The 25,174-nt window shown below is 51.0% G+C and overlaps 6 protein-coding genes and 1 non-coding gene across 7 annotated transcripts; 4 read left to right on the plus strand and 3 right to left on the minus strand.

Annotated features, from left to right (window-relative positions):
• The first annotated feature begins 3,618 nt into the window (after window positions 1-3,618).
• Window positions 3,619-8,252, plus strand: pmcA (putative P-type calcium ATPase). The gene has a single exon (XM_025580147.1). It carries the CDS (start codon window positions 3,731-3,733, stop codon window positions 8,042-8,044), a length of 4,314 nt encoding a protein of 1,437 aa, XP_025430413.1. The 5' UTR covers window positions 3,619-3,730; the 3' UTR covers window positions 8,045-8,252.
• A 3,353-nt stretch (window positions 8,253-11,605) lies between these two features.
• Window positions 11,606-13,235, minus strand: BP01DRAFT_416647 (NAD-dependent epimerase/dehydratase family protein). Its single transcript, XM_025579210.1, has 5 exons — window positions 13,126-13,235; window positions 12,930-13,069; window positions 12,870-12,893; window positions 12,283-12,788; window positions 11,606-12,219 (listed from the first exon to the last, which is right to left on the minus strand). Exons 1-5 carry the CDS (start codon window positions 13,143-13,145, stop codon window positions 11,884-11,886), a joined length of 1,026 nt encoding a protein of 341 aa, XP_025430414.1. The 5' UTR covers window positions 13,146-13,235; the 3' UTR covers window positions 11,606-11,883.
• An 805-nt stretch (window positions 13,236-14,040) lies between these two features.
• Window positions 14,041-16,132, plus strand: BP01DRAFT_392671 (glutathione synthetase ATP-binding domain-like protein; the record flags this gene model as incomplete). The annotated part of the gene is made up of 3 exons (XM_025578165.1): window positions 14,041-14,095; window positions 14,148-15,565; window positions 15,650-16,132. 3 exons carry the CDS (start codon window positions 14,041-14,043, stop codon window positions 16,130-16,132), a joined length of 1,956 nt encoding a protein of 651 aa, XP_025430415.1.
• Window positions 16,133-17,151: 1,019 nt separating this feature from the next.
• Window positions 17,152-19,376, plus strand: BP01DRAFT_321367 (flavin-containing monooxygenase). The gene is made up of 4 exons (XM_025572726.1): window positions 17,152-17,788; window positions 17,862-18,002; window positions 18,086-18,761; window positions 18,831-19,376. The coding sequence occupies exons 1-4, from the start codon at window positions 17,182-17,184 to the stop codon at window positions 19,249-19,251; spliced, it is 1,845 nt and encodes a 614-aa protein (XP_025430416.1). The 5' UTR covers window positions 17,152-17,181; the 3' UTR covers window positions 19,252-19,376.
• A 96-nt stretch (window positions 19,377-19,472) lies between these two features.
• On the plus strand, window positions 19,473-20,778 carry BP01DRAFT_357751 (class I SAM-dependent methyltransferase). The gene is made up of 5 exons (XM_025575269.1): window positions 19,473-19,649; window positions 19,715-19,822; window positions 19,929-20,179; window positions 20,247-20,391; window positions 20,464-20,778. The coding sequence occupies exons 1-5, from the start codon at window positions 19,600-19,602 to the stop codon at window positions 20,747-20,749; spliced, it is 840 nt and encodes a 279-aa protein (XP_025430417.1). The 5' UTR covers window positions 19,473-19,599; the 3' UTR covers window positions 20,750-20,778.
• A 918-nt stretch (window positions 20,779-21,696) lies between these two features.
• On the minus strand, window positions 21,697-21,788 carry BP01DRAFT_t195. The gene has a single exon. It is a non-coding gene; the product is annotated as a tRNA-Thr (tRNA).
• A 1,434-nt stretch (window positions 21,789-23,222) lies between these two features.
• Window positions 23,223-25,104, minus strand: BP01DRAFT_424207 (MFS general substrate transporter; the record flags this gene model as incomplete). The annotated part of the gene is made up of 4 exons (XM_025579675.1): window positions 23,223-24,640; window positions 24,699-24,723; window positions 24,774-24,967; window positions 25,092-25,104. 4 exons carry the CDS (start codon window positions 25,102-25,104, stop codon window positions 23,223-23,225), a joined length of 1,650 nt encoding a protein of 549 aa, XP_025430418.1.
• Window positions 25,105-25,174: the final 70 nt, after the last annotated feature.

Here is a 25,174-nt window from a genome sequence, read left to right on the forward strand (position 1 = left end):
TCGGTGGGGCCTACATCCATTTAAATAGATGAAAACTGTGCAGGGGAGAAGATACCTAGTATACTTTCTGTGGGGCGGGCGGGGGGGGAAGCTATAGGCTGTCTTGCAATAATCACAGCATGAATCCATACTCGAAAATGTCACGCCAGCTCATCACGAATGAGATGAGACAAACAACTCAACCAGCTGATTTCGTGAACCGGATCGGTCTAGGCGAGCGAACATCCTAACTTGCTGTGTTTACTGTGTGTGGTTCGGATGGATGAATGTTTTCCACCCACTTTGTTGCGCGGGAACCTCATGCCGCGACAACTGAATCAAGCTGACGACAGACACTGTGGCTATGCTTTGCGGTGAACCGGGCTCCAGTGGGGAGGTCGGAGGGAGGGGCAGTTGCCGAGTCTAGGGTTAGACTATGTACAGTATGTAGATACGTCGAGGTGTCGAGGTGACTGGGGAGGAGGGCTACAGTTTGCACCTACAGTACCTCTATCTGTGTTCTAGTGAGGAGGATAGATAGTTAGGGTATAGGACTGGCTAGTATTGTTGTGGTGGTATGGTCGAGGATAGAGTATTCAGTCCTCTAGGTCGTGTTTCGCTATGCTAGGGATTAGATTTGTTGGGTCTATGGTGAGTATTGTATGTCTCGATTGTCTGGATAAGGGAGATGGAGTTTGATGTCGCATGGGTGCGTATATGCGTAGCAGCTGAGATTGTGAGCCCGGGAGATAACTTAATGCTATCAAGTCATGATAGATAGAGCCACCAGAAAGTCGTTCAACGCTAAAAGAGTGCTAGGTACGGTATGAAATGAGAAAGACATGTGCTCATGCTGTCCGAACCATTTGATGTCATGCCGTCGTTAAACGCCGAACGAACAACACCCAAAGTGAAGCCAAAGGACATTTTCCAATACTCGGTACAGCGGAATCACATTCAATAGACCCAATCAGTGATAGGAGAAAAATGTGCATAGTAAAGCACTCAACCTTAATCTGCAATGATGTGGTTACTACGGAGTAACTTGCTAATCAGTGCGCAGAACCCGCGGTTGCGTAACTGAACGACGTGAATGGATGGGTCTCTTTCTCCCCTTCTTTGCACCGCCCCCTTGTGCCAAGGATGTCTATCCGCATCTGGATTCCATGCCCTGAGGACCGGTGGTGAGGACGGACTGCACTTGGGTTTCGGGCTCCCGGGGCGGCGTCGCCTCTATTTGGGTTGCAGGGGCTTGTCATTTTTTAGGGTAGAAGTCAGGTCAAGACTCAACCTGGCTGGATATCAGAAACTGGATTCTGTGCGTGCTGTAGTGGTTACTCGTTACTGAGTAGGGTTAAACATCATGGATGGGAGTACGGAGTAGTATAAAGCAGGATGTCTTTTTCCACTTTCTCCCTTCCCCCGTCTAGTCTAATAGAGGGTGGGTGGGTATAGCAATCTTGCAATCAAGGTGGGTCTTCCTCTACTGGTCATCGCAGAATATGGTGGCATCAAGTAGCGGTCATCATTATCGAGTATTGATTAACAACCCGTGACTGATCATCGAGACTGGAATGATCACTAGTGGTCGATAACTTGATAGAAGATAACTACTGAACCCAATGTAACAACTCTTTATACTTTGGTCTAGAGACTTCTATGCGCGGGGTGGGGAGTCAGGACCCAGACAGGGAGGGTCCTGACTCCCTTGGCTGGGGGAGATAATCAGTGGCCGGATTTCTCTCAGGACGCACGGAAGTTCGTTTGTCGGATTCGGAGAGCGTGAGGCGATAGTTAGTGGCAGGCAGGTACGTACAGGACCATCCCCGAGTACTTTGTACGGTACAATTAACTTGGCATGGGCAGAATCTGAACCCAGCTCGCTCTTTCTTGCCGACTACGAGGTGGCAAGGCAAAGCATTAGTAGTTAAGTCTAGTGATGCGAGCGCTAGCTGTGACCACTGAACCTGCTGGACGACTCGTCTCGTCCAGCATTGACAGTGCGACTAGGTTGATTACTCCGCTTTTCAATGGATGTTGTCATGGGGAGGGAGTTGAGGTTCTGGACTACTCCGTATTCCGTACTACAAACCGACATCATCCAACAATTTCAATCTAATTAAGCAAGATGAAAGTCGAAATTCTAGATACCGCGGCCCAGCCATGATAATGACATGAGTTAATCAATTAAAGTCCGGGATGAGAAAAAAAAAAGGGGAGACAGGAAGAATAGTTAGGGAAAAAAGGAAAAAAAATTACTTTGATGACGGGGAGTCGAGTGAGGCAGTGCAAACCGGAACCGACGAGTGAGGTTACAGCCCAGCCGGGGTGGGAGCTTCTGCAACAACTTCTCGTTATTGGGTAAGTAAGTTACATTAGTAGTTTGTACCCAAGCAGCGCGTCTAGCTGGAGTGGCAAGAAGAGGCGTGGTTGGGGGTACTCTCGTGGCTCCAGCCGACAGATTCCACCATGCTTACTGACCATCACAAGTATTGAAGATGAATGGGAGAATAGGTAGTGCTTCATTGTCCGCAAATATGTATACTTCCATTGCAATGGATGGTATCTGCAATCGAGAAGATGACCGGACCGTTTCATGGATGGAGCTGGGAATCTGGACCAATCCGTGGACCCTCCAGTGGATCTGACGGCGACTTACTTAGCAGCTGGATCTTCTGATTGGTGGTGGGAACGACAAGTGCAGGGTTCTCTTAAACCTTTCCGAGCACTAGTGGTATCATCTATGGTAATCTGGTTACCATACATAGTCCACAGAATACTAGCTGCTCCTCTTTCCTCCTTCCTTTTCTCCCCCCCCCCCAAAAAACGAAGACGTAATTGAACCGGTGGTGGAATGGATCCCCTTCTACTCCGTTAATCCACCTCTCACTTCTTTCTCCAGGCTCTCTCTTTCTCCCTCTCTTCATCCATCTTTTTGTACTCTGCCAGGTCTTATTCGCCCCTGTCAATACTCAATTCTAATTATTATCCCTTCATTTGTTGTTTCATCATTCTCGCGCTTTCTCTCTCTTCACATCCCTCCATCCCGTTTCTTTTCCTCCAGTCTCCCCCTCCCGGACCCGCTGTTTCCGCGGAGCTACTTGGTGTTAATCTCAGACTATCACATTTCAATCTGGCTCAACATTGATATATCGACAGTACAACCAAGTGTCACGAGTGACCAGGGAGCTGTCAAGACCTGGGTGGTGGAATCGTCGTTTTGAGGATCGTCCCGCTTGATTGCGCTTCTGATACACACTACGCGGTCTGGCTCTTTGCTCCTGATAATTTGGTCAACCTTCGGCGTCCACGACCGTTTTTCGCCTCTTCCCTTTCCCTCCCTCCCATCAGTCGCTGACTCGACGCCTGATCTGGGCGCGCCTATAATACATCGGATTATTCTTGGCGGGTTGTTTGACGCAGACGTGACTTGACACCAGGATCCGGTTTGCGGCCACATCGCGACATTCGGTAGACTTCGTCCAGTTAGACCACATGGGATATCCTAGACCACTGTTGAATCCCATGATTTACTCTTGAGCTTAATTCTCTCCTTGTGCGCCCTGGAATGAGTTTCGTCCCCTTGAATGTCTGGCGTCGGAAACACATGATACCGCAGCACTCGACCGATTTTCTCCTTCCCGGACCGCATTCCACTCCATATTAATTTATCCCCTTCCCATTCTTGCCTTGTTCTTCTTGCTTCCAAGACCCACAGTCCGTCCTCGGTCGTACCCTCCCCTGGACGATCATGCAAGACTCCGGACCCGATGGCCAGGATCCCAGGCACTCAGGGTCGACTCCCCTGCGCCGGGAGCGGGCCCCGACAATCACCATTGACACCTCCGCCGTGACCTCTTCCTCACACGAACACAGCCGACCGCCAGTGCAGGTTTTGCCCGCCTCGCCGCAACCTTCGCTGCACATTTCAACGGACAATGTCGATGCGAATGACACCAGTGCTCTTTTGAATAACGGCGGAGTCTCGCCTACTTCCCTCCGCTCGGCGGCTTCCTCCGAAGCCAGAGATAACGAAAGTCGACCGACCTCACCGCATAACTTCTCTTCTCCCGCATCGAAAATGGCCGACTCCATGTCCAATTCGAACTACCTGGCTGTACCAGGCACAAGGTCTCGTGGGAATTCGCTAGAGTCACAGGACTCGAATCAGACGACGAGCTCGTACGGTGGCGATACATACGCACCGACTGCATCGCACGGATCCAACACAGATTTGACGCAGAACACAATAGTCAACGACGAGGATGCGCTGAAGCCTGACCCAGGCCGAGAAGCCGAATTCGAAGTGGAGGATAACAAGTTTGCCTTTTCACCTGGCCAGTTGAACAAGCTTTTGAACCCGAAGAGTCTCGGGGCTCTGCATGCTCTCGGTGGGCTTCGTGGAATTGAGAAAGGGCTGCGCACCGACGCTCGAGGTGGCCTGAGCTTAGATGAGGATGAGTTGGACGGCGTTGTGAGCTTTGCAGACGCCACGGCTTCACAGGCGACCCAAACAACACCCAAGTCCTCTTCTCCCCCGGGTCCGCGCACCACACCCGCTGGAACGAGCTCTAGCGCGAAACCCGGCGATAGTTTGTTTACGGATCGGACACGCGTTTATGGGACAAACAAGCTTCCTGAAAGAAAGGCCAAAAGTTTCCTGGAGCTGGCGTGGATTGCATATAACGACAAAGTGCTGATCTTGCTGACAATTGCGGCCATTATCTCTCTTGCTCTTGGTATATACCAATCTGTGACAGCCACCGGCAAAGAGGCCAGAGTCCAATGGGTTGAAGGCGTTGCGATCATTGTGGCGATTCTGATTGTCGTGATTGTCGGAGCCGCAAATGACTGGCAGAAAGAGCGCCAATTCGTCAAACTCAACAAGAAAAAGGATGATCGTCTTGTCAAGGTGATTCGATCCGGGAAGACCTCTGAGATATCGGTTCATGATGTCCTGGTGGGCGATGTCATGCATCTGGAACCGGGTGACATGATTCCCGTGGATGGGATTTTCATCGAGGGTCATAATGTCAAATGTGACGAGTCCTCCGCCACTGGTGAGTCGGATGTGCTTCGGAAGATGCCTGCCGATGATGTATACCGTGCAATTGAGCATCACGACAACTTGTCGAAGCATGATCCGTTCATCGTCTCAGGTGCGAAGGTTTCGGAAGGTGTAGGAACTTTCTTGGTCACCGCGGTTGGCGTCAATTCGACCTACGGAAAAACAATGATGTCGCTTCAAGATGAGGGCCAGACGACTCCGCTTCAGTCCAAGTTGAACGTACTGGCCGAACACATCGCCAAGCTCGGTCTCGCCTCTGGATTGCTCCTATTCGTTGTTCTCTTCATCAAGTTCCTCGCTCAGCTGAAGGACATGGAAGGTGCCTCCGAAAAAGGCCAAGCTTTCCTGCAAATATTTATTGTTGCTGTGACTGTGATTGTTGTTGCTGTCCCGGAAGGCTTACCACTCGCCGTCACTCTTGCGCTTGCCTTTGCGACGACCCGAATGCTTAAGGACAACAACCTTGTACGACTGCTGAGAGCATGTGAAACCATGGGAAATGCGACCACTATTTGCTCCGATAAGACCGGCACATTGACAGAAAATAAGATGACTGCTGTGGCTGCCACCCTGGGTAAGAACCTCCGTTTCGGAGACAAGTCTTCAGGACCGGCTCTCCGTGCGGACGATGACCGCGGCCGGGACCCGGTGACCACCGTATCTCCCTCGGAATTTGCTTCTAGCCTTTCTGCCCCAGCCAAGGACCTGTTGGTCAAATCGATTGTGATCAACTCAACTGCCTTTGAAGGAGAGCAGGATGGGATAGCGACCTTTGTCGGCTCAAAGACCGAGACTGCACTCTTGGGATTTGCCCGGACGTACCTCGGAATGGGGTCAGTCAGTGAAGCACGAGATAATGCGACCATTGCTCAAATGGTCCCTTTCGACTCGGGACGCAAGTGCATGGCTGTGGTTGTCAAAATGGAGAACGGTAAATACCGGATGTTAGTCAAGGGCGCATCGGAAATCTTGGTGGCTCGCTCGACCAAGATTGTCCGTGATGCTAGGAAAGATCTTTCTGAGGTTACCATGTCTGACGAGGACCGATCAGTCCTGGACAAGGTCATTGATCATTATGCTTCCCATTCACTGCGAACCATCGGTCTAGTCTATCGTGACTTTGAGCAGTGGCCGCCACGCGGTGCAGCCACCCAGGAAGAAGATCGCTCACTTGCGGTCTTCGACTCGGTCTTCAAGGATATGGTCATTCTCGGTGTCTTTGGTATCCAGGATCCACTACGCCAAGGTGTAACGGAATCGGTGCACCAATGCCAACGTGCGGGCGTTTTCGTGCGGATGGTGACTGGTGATAACATCACAACCGCCAAGGCTATTGCTCAGGAGTGTGGAATTTTCACGCCGGGAGGAATCGCTATCGAGGGACCCAAATTTCGTCAGTTGAGCAGCCGCCAGATGACTCAGATTATTCCTCGGTTGCAGGTATTGGCCCGGTCGAGCCCTGATGACAAGAAGATTCTGGTCGCTCAGCTGAAGAAGCTTGGTGAAACTGTTGCCGTGACGGGCGATGGTACCAATGATGCTCAGGCGCTCAAGACTGCTGATGTCGGTTTCTCAATGGGTATCTCTGGTACAGAGGTTGCGAAGGAAGCTTCTGATATTATCCTCATGGACGACAACTTCACCTCCATCATCAAGGCGATGGCTTGGGGTCGAACTGTGAACGACGCCGTCAAGAAGTTTTTGCAGTTCCAACTCACTGTGAACGTGACAGCTGTCCTTCTCACGTTTATCTCGGCAGTTGCAAGCGGTGACGAGGAGTCGGTCCTGACTGCAGTGCAGCTTCTCTGGGTCAACCTTATCATGGATACCTTTGCTGCTCTCGCTCTGGCAACGGACCCACCATCCCCTCATGTTCTCGACCGCAGGCCTGAACCCAAGTCTGCACCCCTCATTACGCCGACCATGTGGAAGATGATCATTGGACAGAGTATCTATCAACTGGTTGTCACTCTTGTCCTAAACTTTGCCGGAAACTCGATCTTCCACTACCATTCAGAGGAGGATACTTCGCACATGCAAACGGTCGTGTTCAACACCTTTGTCTGGATGCAGATTTTCAACCAATGGAACTCTCGCCGTCTCGATAACAATCTCAATATTTTCGAAGGGATGTTGAAGAATGCGTGGTTCATTGGAATCCAATTAATCATCATCGGAGGACAGATTCTCATCATCTTTGTTGGTGGCCAGGCATTTTCAGTCGAACGGCTCAATGGTCCTCAATGGGCTGTGTCTCTGGTCTTGGGAGTTATCTCCCTCCCAGTAGGCGTGATTATTCGCTTGATCCCAGATGCTCTTATCGCCAAGCTTATTCCCACCTTCTGGCACCGCAAGAAGGGACCCGAGCTCTGGGTTTCTGACGAGGATCGCCGCTTTGAGTGGAATCCTGCCCTGGAGGAGATCCGGGATCAGTTGAAGTTCCTCAAGACTGTTCGCGGAGGTCGTCTCCGGCACTTGAAGCACAAGCTGCAGCACCCTGAAGAACTTCTACCCAGATCTCGAAGCGGATCACGGTCATCCCGATCTCGCGAGAACTCGATCCCTGGTACACCCGTGGAAAACAACAGCGACAGCACGCCCCCCATGCCCGCGACTCCGGAATCACGGTCTAGACGGCGCACGAGGTCTCGTTCAAATTCGGCATTCGGGCCAGCGGCTGCTATGGCCGGTGTTGTGGCAGGCAGCATCGCAGGCTGGTCTCCCATTGAACGGACCCACGGAGATGGCGAGCCTTTCAAGATTCAGGCCAACAGCCCGCACGGAGGGTTGGACAAGCAACAGGGCATTGAGATTCATCCAGACACTGCTGCGGATGACCAAATCGTGGGAAGCTTCAAGGCTACGTCGAAGACACCGCCGAGTCAAAACCCCGAGCTTCTCCCCCATTTTGATCATGTCCCTCCTGAGCGTGCGCCGTCCCACCGCAGCCGACGGTCTACGTCGCGCCAGTCGCAATCCAGTCAGAGCCATGTCTGAGCGTTTTCACAATACCACCTGTGCAACAAGCTGTTTTTAATACTCCACCTCCCAATGATTCCAAGCTCGGTTTTTTCTCGCATGTGTATACCTATTTGCTCTTCCTCATACCCCATTTCCAGTCTTGATTCATTGTCTCGTCCACGCTGGCTTTTCTCCTCCGCTATTCTCGAATTATTCCCTAGTACTCTCTCGGAGGAACCTCTAGCCTTGCTTTGTTTGTTTCCATAATTCCATTCATATCCCAGGAGGTGTCTTGGTCCCGGCGTACGTGGCTTTCAAAAGGGATGTTGTTTTCGCGTTTGCATGGCTTGTTCATTAGACACTCTTTGTTCTTCCTCTCGCATAGGGATGGGCGGCGAACTTGAGCGAAAATGTCACTTTATTCCGATTATCACTGGGTTTGCGTGATATCCTACGAATGATAGCCTTCCTGCCCAGCTTGGCCACAGCTTAGCTGGCTTTCCTGTACATAGTGTACTTCTGATATACCTAATATCCTGCCGATTGCAGGCAAGATAGAGACAATCAAGCCAAATGATCTCAAATACATTCTCCGTCGCGTGATGTCGTTCTGTATGGTCCAGTGAATGATGTGTGACAGAGTTTTGCTGCCAACAGACCCAAGAGGCTGGGGCGTCCAGAGTCAGGTACATTTTCATGTCTGGGAAGACTGCTAGGTGTGGATTGGTTCTGCCATAACTGACCCCTTTACCTTTATCATTATCAATAAACAAGCACCTTGCTTAACCGAAGCAATGTTGCACAGCTCAAGGCACAATACACGTTGGAGTCGACCGTGATGGCCAGCTTTTCTGGCGCTGCGGTACGCAGAGTACTTGTCCTGCTAGTATCTGCCGTGTGGATCACTTATATTGGACCTTCGGTCTTCACGGGGGCTTGTCTGAGCTTCCACGTGCATTGCAGGCTGCTGGTATGTAGATCTAGTTGACTTATACCACATGAGATTTGACCTTGACTGGATTGAAAGCTAGATGTGCAGTACAGGGTATCTAGAACTAGAGGCACTATTGACTATGACCTCCTCCATGTATGTTTTTGGTAAAAAAGTGGAATCTTGCTGTAGATACTCCAGATAGGAAAGAAGAAACGCGATTGTTGCAATGACACAAAAGGGGAAAGCGGCCTTTTCTATTTTTTGTCTTACCGGCCTTTTTCTTTCTCTTCCTCCTCCTCTTTTCTGCTCACTCTCTTACCGTTTTGGGATAGCTACTACAATTCCTCTTCAATATCACTGAGACTTGACCAGTGACCCAACAGTCCGTACTCGTTACATGCATTACTTCTGATATCGCCCTGTGCAAGAGGGTGTGTCCGATGATTCACTTCACTTCACCTCTTCTGATTCTGATGAGAGGCTCCAGACGTGATAGTAAAGCAAAGGCAAATCGAGAGCCCATCGCTTTCTGATAGGCTACTTACCATTGCTGCCCTGCTTCTTCATTGCTGGAGTGATGCTTCAATAAAGATATCGCAATGAGCCCCATCCTCGGAAACGCGCTTGCATCGGTGATTGAAAGTCGATATATGCTATTTGTACTTTTGAAACTAAGACAGAATACCGGCGTAGTCGATCCACCATATCTCAAGTCGTTATTGAGGCTGCAGGTCACTGGGGTTCCAAGATGTAGCGTAGTCGGACACCGAACCGGCGCGACAGCGAACCGTCGTTTTCCTATATGACTACTACTATAAAAGTAGCTACTTGTTAATATCCATAGAGACTTTATATCTTATTTAATCTATCTAACTCAAAGAAATGGTAGATTCCTATATGACTACTACTATAAAAGTAGCTACTTGTTAATATCCATAGAGATTTAATCTATCTAACTTAAAGAAATGGTAGAGTTGTAATTTTTATAGTAGTAGTTGTATAGGAAAACGACGGTTCGGTGTCGCGCCGGTTCGGTGTCCAATAACTTAATCAGACACCGAACTAACCTACAGAGTATGTTATCGGACACCGAACCGGCGCGACACCGAACCGGCGGCCATGCAAGCCCCGATCAGAACACCAATATCTTGAAGATGGGAGATGTGCTTCCATCGCTCAATCGATTGAACTTTGTAAGCTATGGTCGTCTCAGCAGATACGATTTGATCAGACACTCAAATCTCGTGTGGATGCCTTTCTACAAGGAAAGTTATTTATCATGTTCACCTATATAGCTACTTTCAATATAAGAATGAGTATCTTGAGAAAGATTACTCTGATATCATCAAATCACACTGCACATAAAGAAGTAATTTTCGTAAGAACTTCTATTCAATACAAGGGAGTTACTCTAATAGTAAATCATAAACTCAATCTAGCTCAGGTGCAAGAGAATAAAGTAATTCAGGCCGCGGGACCAAGGCCGCCCAGGGCGCGCCGGCCAGCCCGCTGTAGTATTAATAAGAGTAGAACTGTGAGCGATATACTCAGTGGGAATACCCCAAGAGAAGCAAGAGTAATCAAATATATATAGCCTTCTCAAGGTGTTTCCTATCAATTGAAGCCTCGGAAAGAGTTGGTGCAGGCAACTGCTGCCGCCGGTTCGGTGTCGCGCCGGTTCGGTGTCCGTTTACGTAAACAGCTTGCATAGTTGAGTAATCGGACACCGAGCCGGCGCGACACCGAACCGGCGTTTCTTACTATAGCTACGACCGATAAAATAGAACTAAGTAACTGTCTAGTAGCCAATATTTAGTAGTAATAGAATAAGAAAATTATACTATATTCATCAAATACTAATAAATAGTAGAAGTTCCAGCTTTGAGTGGTGGCTATAGTAAGAAACGACGGTTCGGTGTAGCGCCGGTTGGGTGTCCGATTACATTAACAGGATCGATCGGACACCGAACCGGCGTTTCTTACTATAGCTACGACTGATAAAATAGAACTTCAAGTAACTGTCTAGTACCTAATATTCAGTAGTAATAGAATAATTGATTATACTATCTTCATCAAATGCTAATAAATAGTAGAAGGTCTGGCTTTAAGTAGTAGCTATAGTAAGAAACGACGGTTCGGTGTCGCGCCGGTTCGCTGTCCGATAACATAAGCAGACACTGAACTACAGAGTACATTATCGGAAAGCGAACCGGCGCGACACCGAACCAGCGCGACACCGAACTGTCGTTTTCCTATATAACTACTACTATAAAAATTACTACTCTACTATTTCTTTAAGTTAGATAGATTAAATAAGATATAAAGTCTCTATCGTTATTATTAAGTTGCTGCTTTTGCAGTAATAGTCATATAGGAAAACGACGGTTTGGTGTCGCGCTGGTTCGGTGTCCGATCGATCCCGTTAGCCCTAAGTTGTTCGTGCTTGGCGGAAATCAAACAGCGGGCTTTCGCTTCAACCTTGCCTGCCTTAGAAGAGATTCTTGCCCCGGATCATTTTACATACGAACCCCTACGTCTCAGGAAACACATTCAATAGATCAATTCGCTGATAGAACTATGGACGGAAGCAACCCGACTGAATTACAGTTAGAGAATAGTGGTTAAGAATCTCCACGTAACGTTACGTTTTGAGGACCACATTAGTCGTTTTGATCTTGTGAGAACAGGTGTACCAACGAGACTCTTATGTTCATCGACCATAAAGAGACGGATCATATTCAAATGGTTGCGGACTCTGCAATCGAAAGACCTGAGAGCGAGATGGTTACTTAACAGAAACGTAAAATCCGACTGAATGCGAAATCAGTGGGCCTCTCAAGCTTGATCGAGTGTGGTCAAGAATGCACAGAACTCGACATGACACTCAGAAGTGAACACCGTACAAGATGAGCCCATATTGAAGGGTAGGCCAGTCTCCTGCCTAAAGCCGAAGTCCCGGACAATACGTTGGCCCATTTTCCTTGACATGCTGGACAGCATCTAGAAGATCCGCCTCCAAGGCACTCTGGACACTGGGTGCACTCGGGGCAAAACCCAAGAGAGATTTTGCGCGATCGGCGCGCACCCGCGTGTTACAGGCCCAGGTGTACACTCCCATCGGCTCCCAGCTCGAGCCCCCCCGCATCTCTCTCACAGTCTCAACAGACAAACTCTTCGGCTCGCTCGTGGGAATCAGACCGTGTTTGTGGAGGATCTTACCCGCCTCCCGGGCCAGATCCAGCTGCGACATTTCTTGGCTGGTGGCAAAGTAGTACCCCTGTGTTGCATTGAATCAGTTTATCTGTGTAGATGCGGGACTGACTACCTTGTTGTGACTTACCTCCTTCCCCCACGTCGCATCTCCTCCCCCTGCGACAGCAGCCTCCACAAGCTTGAGATATATGTTAGCCACATCGTCAACATGAATCCACGACCTCCGGTTTGCGCCCGTCAGCGCATAGAAGGAGTATCCCAATTCGAGCATATTCTCGCACATCTCGGGTATGAGCAGGCTGCGGATGTTGCCGGGTCCCCTTCCTGGTCCGTAGATGCCTGACGGGCAGATGATCGCCGTTTTGAGTCTGTCACCATGTTGAGCGGCGGCGGCTTGCAAGATCTTGTCGGCTGGTCGGTGCAGATATTCCTCGGGGAAACTGGTGATCTCCTCGATATCGTCGATGTCAGACCAAACCTTTGGGTTGAGCTCGGCGTAAGGTCCGTTCTGCCAGTCGGCGATGATACCGGTGCCGGCGAGACGGATTAGAAAACCGGGTCCGGGTTGAGAACGGCGAAGGAGGCCAGCGATGTGGGCTTGGAGGCTCGGGAGGTGCTTCGGCTTTCCGCCGTCTGAGTAGTATATGCGTATGGACATTCAGCGGAAGACGTTGCTTTGAGGGAAGCATAACTGGTCAGGGTGAAGTCACTTACGGATGACGACGTCATTCTCAGCCGCTGTATCCTCAATCAGTTAGGTATCGTCGAAGGTACCGCGAACGACGCGAACGTTGGGATAACGTGCGGCAAAGTCATCAGGGACGTTGCGCAGGAGCGCGGTAATCTTGTATTCCGGATGGCGCTTCGTCAAAGTGTCGAGGACTGTGCCGCCAACGTAGCCTGTGCCGGCAGTGCTGGAATGGCAAGTCAATAATGCAATCTCATCCAAGGCCTCCGCTTCAATCCATACATGAAGATTCTGGCACCCATTCTGCTGGCCAGATATGTCAGTAGTATCAATAAATTCCGCCAACTTCCGCTGTCTCCGTAACTGAGTGAGCCTGACGACCTATAGCGCCGTCTCAAAGGTGTTTAAATAGCTAGAGATTGAATACGGATTTTGCTGCTTGCCCTCAAATATCTGGCTCGCTTACGAATCTTCCAATGCTGATCATCTTTCTCTTGCCTTGCTCAGGCCCGCCCTACCCCCCTTTACACAGCTTTCCTGTTTCATTCAACATGGGTAATGCGGAGTAGACGTCCGCCTCCTGGTTGCCTTAGCGCGTGGACGAAGGGAATGTGATTCTAGACCTATCATGCAGTAAGATAGGATCCCTGTCAGAGTTGATGTACATAGAATGCCGATCATTCTATGTAATTCTCCATTGAGAATAACATATTGTATTTCTCGTTACGGTCTTGCGAGAATTTAGGCAGAAAGTTCCCGTTTGTGCAGCTGTATGGGTTTCTCATTGGATGGAACGGGCCAGATGACCGATGGAGACTGCTCAGTAGGAGGCCCTGACAGAGTGGTATCATACCGAGTTCAGTGTTCTGCATGTTTGTCACGGATTTTCTGGTAAATTATACTCACCGAGCTCTAGCCTAATTTTTGCATCTACTCAGCTTACGAGCAAGCCACATCTTGAATATACTCCGCATTCTCCAATGCTTGCCTCAAGTGCTAGGAATTGGTTTGATTGTACGTTTACTTGGGGGATGTACACAAGGAATTACTACCACGAGGATAAATTGCTAAAGGCCATTAGGGCTCGATACGTTCCGGTCGGTTGTCTTATTTTTCAAATACACCTGAAGAAGTTCCTCCGTTTCTCCATCATCTATCCAGACTGCACGATTCTCTGTCCACGGAAGAGACCCAACTATGTGTGAAACATCGAACTCAAGCCTTATTACTCTCCAACTTGCGGGACACAAAGGTAATATCCAATACAATGGACCAACCGAGAAGCTAAAATGTGTCTGTTGCAGCGTCGATCCGATGTCTTTGGAGAGTCAACTCAGCCCCGACGGGCACCCACGCGCCATTCCGAACTTTCGATCTGTTATTAACCACGGAGTCTGTCTGGCCCCAGTCCGAAGCGCTGGAGGTCCTCTCCCCGCAAAATCTCGAGATAATCGAAGTGATCCACAGCAATGCGAATGCAACCCGGGTTCTGGGGGAGAGTCTTGCTCAACAATTCTTGTACAGATGCATTCGCAATCACATTCAAGGCAAAGGCTCGTCATTGACAGCCTTGAAGCTCCTACTGCCCAACGTGGATGGGTACATTCTACGCAAGGACCTGATCCAACGGCGGTTCCTGGGATGTGATCTCGCATGCGAAATTGCGGAATTTGTTGCACCCCGACAGCCCGTGCACAGATTCAAGGGAGCCACAGACATGTTCGCTGCGGCTCTCGACCAGGCGGTGGGTGGCTTTCTTGCGCGCGAAACGGGAGCGAACCGGCAAGTTGCGGAATGTGTGTTGATGCAACTTGAGCTGGAGGCCACGCTTCGATTGTCCTTTCCATGGATCATGGCCGATCCCCTGCCACAGTACCGCTTGGCCATCGTGGAAGGTCGTCCACACCCCAGTATCTCTGCAGCGGCGGAAGGCCCTTATCGGGCTGCGTCCGCCCTCGGCGTGGAGGTGGCTGTTCTGGATTTCGACGGTCATTGGCTTCAAGATGCCAATCAGCGGAGTCTGTGCAGCGAGTTTATTGTCTGCGACATTACCCCTGACGATGGATTGCCGGACAGAATCGTCGCTGCGGTGGCCCGGAGCCGGGGTCCTATACACGGCATCATCACGTATTCTGATAAGCTGCTCGTTCCCACCGCCAAAGCCGCACGACTGTTGGGGCTTTGGACCAATGACCCCCACTGCATTGAGGCTTGTTGCGATAAAGTCAAGTTACGCGGGCTTGCGCAACCGGGTCAGCCTGTCTTGTCGGCGAGGGATGTCGCCGATTTGCGGCACAAGCTCCATGCTTTGTCTACGCCACTGATTTACCCATTGATTATCAAACCGGCTCAAGGCTGTTCCTCGGAAGGAGTCGTGCTGGTGCAGACCGAGCAGGAGTTGCTGGCCGCGATGGACAAGAACCACGCCAATTTCCCGGACCGGGAGCAGCTCATTGAGCCATATATCTCAGGCCCCGAAGTCGACGCGAACTTGGTCCTGGTTGATGGCGGGATTGTGTTCAGTGAGATCAATGACGATTTCCCGTCCGGGGCCGACCTTGAAGTTGGAGCCGACCGGTCCCAGTCTCCTTCCTTTGCCGAAACGGCGACCATCATGCCCTCAGCGCTTCCTCCATCCGAACTAGCGCTGCTGGAATCCGAGTTGGTGGAACGTCTGCGCAGCGTAGGTCTGCAGACCGGCATGTTCCACATCGAGGCGCGCGTGCAACACAGTTGCATGGCCTACGAGATGCACGGCCTGGCCCTGGACCTCCGAGAGCAACTCTTTTGACTGGACTCGCCGGAGCCCAGCATTTTTCTGATTGAGATCAACCCGCGCACGCCTGGACATCAAGAGTCTTTCGCCGTGGAATACACCTACGGCATCGACTACTACGCACTGTACACCCTCCTTGCGCTGCGCGAGGTGCCGGACGGTTCCAGCCATGGACCCATCCCGGATCCCGCCGCACTCCAAGCCTTGAAGACACTCAGTTGTCCTTTGCCCGAGGTCATCCAGTATCCCACCACCATCGTCTTTATCCCCGTCTCGCGCGGGGGTACGTTTGCTGGAGCCGCGCCCATTCCAGCTTCCCTCTCGCCATATATTCCCCATTACCGGGTTCTGTTCCAGCGTGGAGAAACAATCCCCGACCCCCACCAATCCGGTCGGTGGCCCTTTGTGGCTTATTTTCTCGTAACAGCCAGTCTCACTGGCCAGGCCGGACGGGAACAGGTTCGGGCTCTAGGCGAATGTATTAGACATGAGTTTCACTATGAGATTCTGTAAGCGTTCCCAGTATCGGGGGTGATGGCAATCCGAGGAATATTTCGTACCGTGCACATCCAATCGTTATCTCTGTAATCCGATTCCATCCTCGGTTAGAGGCAGGCACCCCACACGACACGAGTAGGTGTAACCAGGAGAAATCCCAATCGTGTAGGTTCGGGGAATGAATCTCCCTCATCGATTACACGGCCGGTTGCCTTGTCCATTACCCCTCACGGCAGTGCGGTTCTGTCCATTCATGCGATGTAACCTGATCAGTTCCCCCCAACAGCCAAGTTCAAGTTCACTCGTACCTAGTTCTCATCACGCACTACGTTCCGAGGCGATGTACTGGTAAGGCGTCCAACTCATTACGCGGCACTGGACTGGCATTGATGGGCCTTCGGAGACTAGATGGGGGTGAGATTGAGGGTGGTCAGCCGGCCTAGTGAATGAGGGTTCGGGGTCTCCGTACCAGATTTCTATGTACAATGATCTGCACTCATGGCGGGGTAGAGTACATGTGGTGTACATCCCGCTAAGCAATACGGTGATTGAGTGGCATGCATGCAGAAGTGATCACCACAATGTACAGTCCAATGGCACAGACCCGGTATGGTGTAGTAAGACATTCTTGCAGACGGAGAAACGGGATAATGGAGATAATGTTTCAGAAGAGACCAGTAGTAATTGCTAAGTTAGGGCTCTTGACCCACTACACCACTGCGCCAATGTCAGGCTGAAAGAATCGATTGTAAGTGATACAAGCCTTGCACTAACGCATAGTTCGGCATAAGATTGACTCTACGCCTGCGAACCACATACATACTCGATACCATCGCGGCAGAATTGCAAATACCTATGACAGGGCGTGGTAATTTTGTTATTTGCGAAAAACCGCAAGAGTTTTTATCTTTCACCTGAAAGAAAGGTCAGCTTGTAGGTGATATTCCCAATAGGGTCATCATGGTTATGGCCGGTGCTATAAACAGGTCCCCATCAGTAGACCACATAGATTCTATGTATATCCCCCGGCTTAGAGACAAACAGCATCAAAACACACACACACAATGGTGAACCCCAACCCCTCAGCGCAACTTCATCCCGCAAATTACCCAGCAGCCACATCCTCCAAGATCATCCCCTCGAACATGCGGGATGTAGTCGAAACATGGATCCGGGCTTTCAACTCCTTCCTCAACAGCACGACCACCGTCTCCAGTTCCAGCGACAGCGCACTGGAGCGACTCTTCTTCTCCGAGTCGTATTGGAGGGACCATCTCCTCCTCTCGTGGGAGTTCCGTGCTGTGCAGGGTCCGCACGGCATTCGTGATTTCCTCGCCCAGCAGCCGTCGCGCACGCAGCTGGTGATGGTGGGTTCCGGGGTGCCCAAATTCACCAATTTCGATCACAATGGGATGGTCTGCGGGATCGAAGCCATGACCAGAATTGAAAGCGAGATTGGATATGGTCGAGGGGTGCTTCGTCTGATGCAGGACGATCGGACCAAAGAGTGGAAATGCTTTACGCTGTTCACCACTTTACGCGGACTGCGGGGATGCCGGAGCCCTGTTGAAAGTCAAGCGGAGGATGATGATGATGATGATGACCCTCCTCTGCCACCGACGAGGTCGATGTCGTATGAGCGCCATCACAATCCCGCCGTGCTTGTTGTTGGTATGTGTGTGAACTTGTTGTTTGCACGAGAGACAACAAAATCAGGGCTGATGAAAGGCCTAAAATCTTGTAGGGGCAGGACATACAGGGCTGATGATCGCCGCTCGACTCCAAAGAATCGGCATTTCCTCGCTCATCGTGGAGAGAAATCGTCGAGTGGGCGACAACTGGCGGAATCGATACCATCGGCTTCTTTTGCACGACCCGGTTTGGTGTATGTCTATATCCCCGCCCCTTTTAGGTGTCTTGACCAGCGCAACTTACTCAGGAACCATACATATCTACATTGGCTTGCAGATAACACCATGCCATTCCTCCCCTTCCCCAAGGACTGGCCCATCTTCTCATCCAAAGACGAATTCGGCGACTGGCTGGAATTCTACGCCTCCGAAACCAACCTTGCCGTCTGGACCTCTGCGGCCGTGAAGAGCGCCATCTGGACAGAGACTGGGTGGCAGGTTACCGTCGAGCGCAGAGGCCACGACGGACAGCCAGAACTCTACACACTGTCCCCCCGCCATGTCATCCAAGCGACCGGGATTGCCAGTGAGGCGAGAATATTGCACGTGCCGGGCATGGAGTTGTTTCAAGGTCGGCTCTGCCATTCCTCGCAGTTCGACCGAGCGACGCCTCCCCGCAGTGGTGGTGCACGCCCGCACGCAGTCATTGTCGGGGGTTGTAGCTCGGCGCATGACATTGCGGTGGACTTCTACGAGAACGGGTACGAGGTAACCATGGTGCAGCGGTCCTCGACGTGTGTCGATCCCTCGGATTACAGCAAAGGGAAGGGGCTGTATACGGCCGATGGTCCGCCCACCGGCGAAGCGGACTTGCTCACCCAGAGCGTCCCGACTCCGGTGCTCAAGCGGAAAGAAATGGAGCTGACGCAGCAGCTGCGCGATAGACATGCGGGGGTTTTCACCGGTCTGGAAAAACGGGGGTTTGCTCTCAATTGGGGGCCAGGGTCTTCTGGGTACGTACGTTGAAAGTTGCTTGCATGACTCGACTTTGTGCTGACAGATGTATGTGTTTGGTTCGCTAGGCGGAAGCTAATGTTTCTCGAGACCGGCGGGGGCTACTACATCGACTCGGGTGCCTCGCAGCACATCATCAATGGCGACATCAAGGTGAAGCAGGGCAGCGAGCCGGTGCGCATCTACGACAAGGGCCTTGTGTTAGCGGACGGGACCGATCTGGCCGCAGATGTGGTAATTTTCGCAACAGGATACGAGAACTTGAGTAAGTCGACGCGTAAGATCTTCGGGGACCTGGTGGCCGATAGGTCGAATGCATCCTGGGGCTTGACTCAGGAAGGGGAGCTGAAGTCCGTCTGGCGACGATCAGGACTTCCTGGATTCTGGGTGGCTGCGGGTAATATCGCCCTTTCCCGGTATTACTCGGCCCTTCTCGCCTTGCAGATCCAGGCGATTGAGGAGTCGGTAGTGCAATACGGCGATGATTGATCCGGTTTGCTTGGGGGTGATGTTGCATCGGGAGATATTCCGACATGGTACTACTTACTAAGTAGTAATAGTAGCAGCGGGGCCCGGATATCAACCGCATACTGTATTGTATTCAGCCTCATGACCCCGCTTTACGTCTAGACCCTTTAATGCTAGTAGTCCTTGGAAAGTCATTTGCAACGACGTTTCTGAGATCTGGATAGGTAGAAATGTACGCGCCGTCTCACCATCATGACACATCTGTCAGAATAGTATGTGCCATAACTTGTAGTTCAAGAGGACATATATCATCGCCATTGTCGGTACTCCCCTCTCATTCCACCAGGTGACCCACACCCATCATCAAGAATGTCTCAACCTACCCTCAACTTCAGCAGACACAGCGAAGCCGCGGCACGGTAGGCACCATCTTGCCTGCTCCCGGGAAGAAAGGAAAGAGAGGAGCTAGCTAACAAGACCCCAGTCTTTACCTCCAGCACTGGATGATCTTAGACCAGCTCTCCTCCCTTCTCGACCCCTCAATCCCGCTGGAAGGTTCATTGAAAATAGTAGACATTGCGTGTGGGACTGGGTGAGGCCGCCAAGCACCCACTAAGCTACAAGCATTCTTGATGCTTGCATGCATTCAAGGCCATGCTTCGCTAACTCCCACATCCACTTCGCTGACTATTTACTAGGATCTGGCTCTTAGATCTAGCCAAACACCTCCCTCCCACAGCTGAACTCCACGGCTTCGACATCTCGTCCGCGCATTTCCCCACCCCGCGCGAACTTCCCGCCAATGTCGTCCTCGACACGTGGGACGCCCTCGGCCCGGTGCCCGAGCACCTGCACGGCCAATATGACCTCGTCCACTGCCGGGGGATGATGCTCTACATCCAAGGAGGGGACCCGAGCCGCCTCCTTGCTAATTTGGCGTTACTGCTAAGTATGGCCCCTACGGTTTGAGTCAATGCCCATCACCGTCAAAAGACTAACGAGGGTTCCATGTGAAGAACCGCGGGGGTGGCTCCAGTGGGAGGAACTGGACGTTGTCAACATGTACATGCGGGGTGATGACACCGCCACCAAATATCCGAACTGCGCGAAGTACCTCGAGTATGGGAAAAGATGGCTGGAGAATGTGGGGATAAGAGGCGGGTAAGTATTCTGGATTTTTTCTGTTCAGGGAAGAAGATTAGATCCGCCGCGGGATACTAATTTGCAGGATAGATGGGTCAGTCAGATGGGGGCATTCATGTCCCAACACAACATGGAGGTGGTGAAGGAGCGTCGCCAGGTTATCACTCCGGGGATGGAAAAACCGTGGACGACAATGCAGGTCATGGCGACGAGGGATTTCATTGAGAATGATATCATTCCGACCTGTGGTGCTGTGGGAGAGGGTGGGATTTCGCCGGAGGAATGGTCGGAGATCTTGCGGGAGTTTCCGCGGGAATGTCAGGAGGGCGCGAGGGTGCTGCTGGATATTGTCTATGTTGTAGCGAAGAAGGGTTGAGCTGAGAGGAGTTGGGAATGGGAGGCTGTACTGGTTTTTTTGGGGGGGGGGGGGACGAAGACCTTCCGGCATGATTGAATGGTATAGCGTACTTACTCAGCACTTCTTGCTTTGAATTGTTTTCTCCACAACCCTATGGCTGAAACAGACGAGATGCATGGTCGGTGTAAGATCTAGCGCTCAATTCCAAAGAGTTGAATAGTGGATCAGCAGCTGGCACGTCGAGTTCCTTTTCGTCTTCCTGAGCCTCTGAGCGGGGAGAGTATGGGATTAAGGCCCCCAAACGACTCGCATGAGTCCAGTTTCTGTGGAAGGCCGGATTGGGTAGTCAGCCTCATGCATGATAGCTTTCTACAGGTATGGTGCGACATTGTACGTATGCATTAGAGTTGCACAACATGGGGTTACTCAATGTGCTTGGTAGAGCCATCCGAAATTAATGCGTATCTGTCAGGCCTTGTTGTTATGTCTGTGCACTCACTGTCCATAATAACGACGATCCATACTACTATGTGGGTATATATGGAGGCTGTAGGAGAGATCTGGCCCTCGATCTAACTGGCCAACAATTCAGCAACCACTAGGGACTACTGCATAGTACTGCATCGTACCCAGCCGACGAGGCGGCCAGTCAGCATGAGGTATGTTCAGGGGAATCCCTCGCCCACCACCACATCTTAATACCGTCTACTCCTATCTACGATTCACTTCCTCAACAGTCTGCAATAGCAGCCTAGCATATCATACCCCACATCCGCCGCTCACAGTGCTTTCGTTGACCGAGACAAACACCCTCCCGCGACTGCCTCATTTCAACTCTAGCATTCCCCACCCCCCCAAAAAATCAACTGTCGGACTTCACCTCCGACACCTCCGTCACAACCCACCTCAGATGACATCTCCATGACGCCTCCCCAGCTCAAGGAGGGCGAAAAAAGCAAAAGAAATGCCGCGACTGGGACTCGAACCCAGAATCTGCACTCCACCCGCTCACGAAGTCGGGGGCTCTGCAATGTTGATACCACTACACCACCGCGGCGATTGTTGGCAGTAGGTGCTGGTAACTCAATGATAGCCCATGAAATTTTCTGCCTGAGGCTGCAAGTGGTAATAGCCTGTGTCTTGGTCTGCTAGAAAGGGGCAGTGTGAACAACTTTGACTTGGCGGAGTTCTTCAGTGTGGAAGCTTGTACTTTAGCTGTACGAACAGATTGCTGGAGCTCCGCACACTAAGGGGAATGAATTCTTTGCGTCAGCTTCGGGGTAGAGAAGATGCACCTAGCGCATTTTTTTTTTTTCAAATGTTATTGATGGCAGGCCTCATTGATGGGAATATTCGGCTTGCGACTACGGCGACTATTCGTAGGGGTCTATGAGTTATTACTTTCGAAGGAGAATGTCTTAGAATCTTACAGAGACGGAGTCGTACCGCAGTGACGCTGATCCTACAGTACTAAATCAATTCATTGCAGCGGCAAGCATAATGTACGTTACAGCTTTATTTGATTTTGATTCTATATTGTCGCAGTATATCACCTGTGCCAAGATGGGATCTACGCTACGAGTTAGATTCGCCAGTACTTTTTCCCCCACAAACTCGAATAACTAGTGGCAGGCAAACAGCCAAACCCCGCAGTGAGACTCAAATCCTCCGGCATTTTCACATGTAGGGCGAAGAATATCAGCCTTGCATGGTTCGCCAATTTGCAGATAAGGCGCCTTGCATGTCTTGGACGGCGATCGCCAATCGTCTTGTCGAGTTTGGTGGTGGTCTGGGCTTTGGTGGGGCGCCTGATGGCGAAGCACTAACTACTAATGTACAACTTCTTACGGTCCGGTCCGGGGTCCGCCTGAGTGGGGTTAGGCTACAGTACGAGACGGAAGAACTAGTCTTGCTGGATACTACCCAAGGCAAGGTATACTTTTCCTAGCGGTTTGACTGAGCCGCGAGTGCGTGGTAGGTAATTACCAGTAATCATGCTGATTCTCGCAATCTTCTTAAGGTTTGTGGTATTCGTCACTGAATTTACCGCTGATACAACTCTTGTCACTTCCTTATCTTTTTCACTCTGCGTCGTCAATGCTGACGAGTATTACTCCGACTATTACTCCGACGCTAGACTCAACTTAACCTTGTAAGTCATATCCCTTTCCAAAGGGTCTGTGCTCGAATAGCGTAAATTGGGCGGACTGTGATTCCTCACTCGTGAGCTGGCGGAGGCTGCGTCATCGCTCTGTCTCATGACTGCCAACATTGCATCCGCCAGAACAAGCACATAGTCTTAGCTCAGCCAAGAAACGTTGCCTTGGACTCTGTAGCACCTGTCAACCGTGAAACTATGCAAATGGGGAACCACCCAATCCTTCAAGGGAGTGTGGCTGCAGGATTCAGAGGAGGTTTACGCAGAGTACTTGACGGGTCCACACCGCCGGCAGGTGTTGTCAAAAGAACTCGTAACATAAAATTGCCACGCCTAGCTAGAATCTTCATTGTTCGGGATCTCCCTGTTCTCAATGAAGAGGCTAGGAAGGATGGATACCACTCCCTGCGCCAGAAGAGAATAGAACACATATCGAAGGGCATCCATGTATGCTTGAATAACCAATTGTTTCTGATCTCCGTGGAGTGCCACGGTATCCAGGCCGGTGATGTTGTCCTGTTGGGCCTTTATACCAATTGCTTCCAGCTTTGTATGTAAAGTAGTTTGAAGTATGACTGATGAGACCGTCAAACCGACGACCACACCCACGGATCGAACTGCCCAAGAAGCACTCTGGACAGTCGCCAGGTGTTCCTCAGACACAGACATCAGAACTCCCATGAGATTGGTAACGTAAGTTCCTCCAACGCCAATGCCGATGATGCCAAGGAATACAAATGGTTTCCAATCAGACGACCCTCGACCCAGTGAGCAGAGGAGACCGTAGCCAAGTGTAGCAATGCATAACAGAAAAATATTCAGATGATAGTATCGTCGTAAACGAACAACAAGGTAACCAACAGCTCCAGAACAGACCCCGAAGGCAACTGCCAGAGGGATAAGTCGAAGGGAAGCCTCAAAGGCCGAGAGGCCGAGGACCTGAAGGTAGAGAGGCACATAGAACATGGAACTCACGAAGCAGCCAGTGTTGAAAAAGGCAGTAATCTGGATGAGGCCGACACTGCGTTGCATCAAAACCCGAATCGGCACCACGGGGCTCTCGGCATGGTATGCGCTATATAAAAACAGGAAGAAGCACGGTACGACCAAGCACAAAGGGGCGATTGTGCCGGCGGCGGCCCAGGCGAAGGTGGTGCTGCCGTGATTGAGTCCGAACTGCAACAGCACAATCGTGGCCATCAAGGTGACCATGCCAACGACGTCGAGAAGCCTGTGGGCACTTGTGTTTGCGCGTTGGTCGGATATCGTGACGTATCGGAAGACGACTCCACCATCTAGGGCGATGATAGGGACCTGGATCAAGAACGCCCACCGCCATCCGATAGCAGCATCAATAGCAGCACCATATACCCCCCCGATGGCCATGCACATGCCGTAGAGCATAGAGCCGAGACCCTCAATGAGAGCGCGTTGGTGGGCGGGAATAAGATCCGTCTCGACAACCGATGTGATTGAGGCAATGGCGCCGCCGCCAGTACCCTGTAAGGCTCGGCCCACCAAGAACAGCGGTAGATTCCTCGTCGCCAGACCGCAGAAGAGTGTACCCAGGGAGAAGAGAAAGTAGTTGACAGCAAGAGCCTTCCGGCGCCCGTATGCATTGGCCAGATGACCACTAATAGCCTGTGACACGGTGCTGCCGATGACATAGGCTGTTGTAATCCATGAAAAGCTTGATGCCGCCGATAGAGAGTTGGCGATAGGAGTCGCAATTGTAGCGATCATGGTTTCGTCTTCAGAAGGAGTCAGTGGGAGAGGTTTCATCACCAATGCGTCAAGCGATGGACTTACCGAGTGCCATGAGCAGAGTCCCAAGCTTCCAGCTGTTAGTAGTATGTCTGCAACAGAATTGGTGAGGCTACTGACCCATAGACTACCTAGTAACACGACCAGACGTCGCGTTTTGATGGTGTTCGACTCGCTGAAAGCGGCTTGTGAGTTAACGCCATGCTCCCCACGCTCAACACCACGAGCTGTATCTGCCAGTGCATGCTTTTCGCCGTCCATCTGTCCGGAACTTCCGTTGTCTTGGTGATCCAGAGCCATCTCCCAAGTCTGACCTTCAGATATTGTTCAGGGAAGTAATGGGGGAGAAATTGTTCGACTCAAACAAATAAGGTGGAATCTCACGTGCGCATACGACTTAAAATATGTGTGACTTCCTTTTCGGGACTAACCACTCACCACCTGCATCCATGTACTCAAACCCCTGTTCAGACCGCCTGACTGTCTACTAATAACTTGAAAGATCCCTGGTTTCTACACTC

Source organism: Aspergillus saccharolyticus (genome assembly GCF_003184585.1).
Source record: "Aspergillus saccharolyticus JOP 1030-1 unplaced genomic scaffold BP01scaffold_20, whole genome shotgun sequence".
Classification (NCBI taxonomy): Eukaryota; Fungi; Ascomycota; class Eurotiomycetes; order Eurotiales; family Aspergillaceae; genus Aspergillus; species Aspergillus saccharolyticus.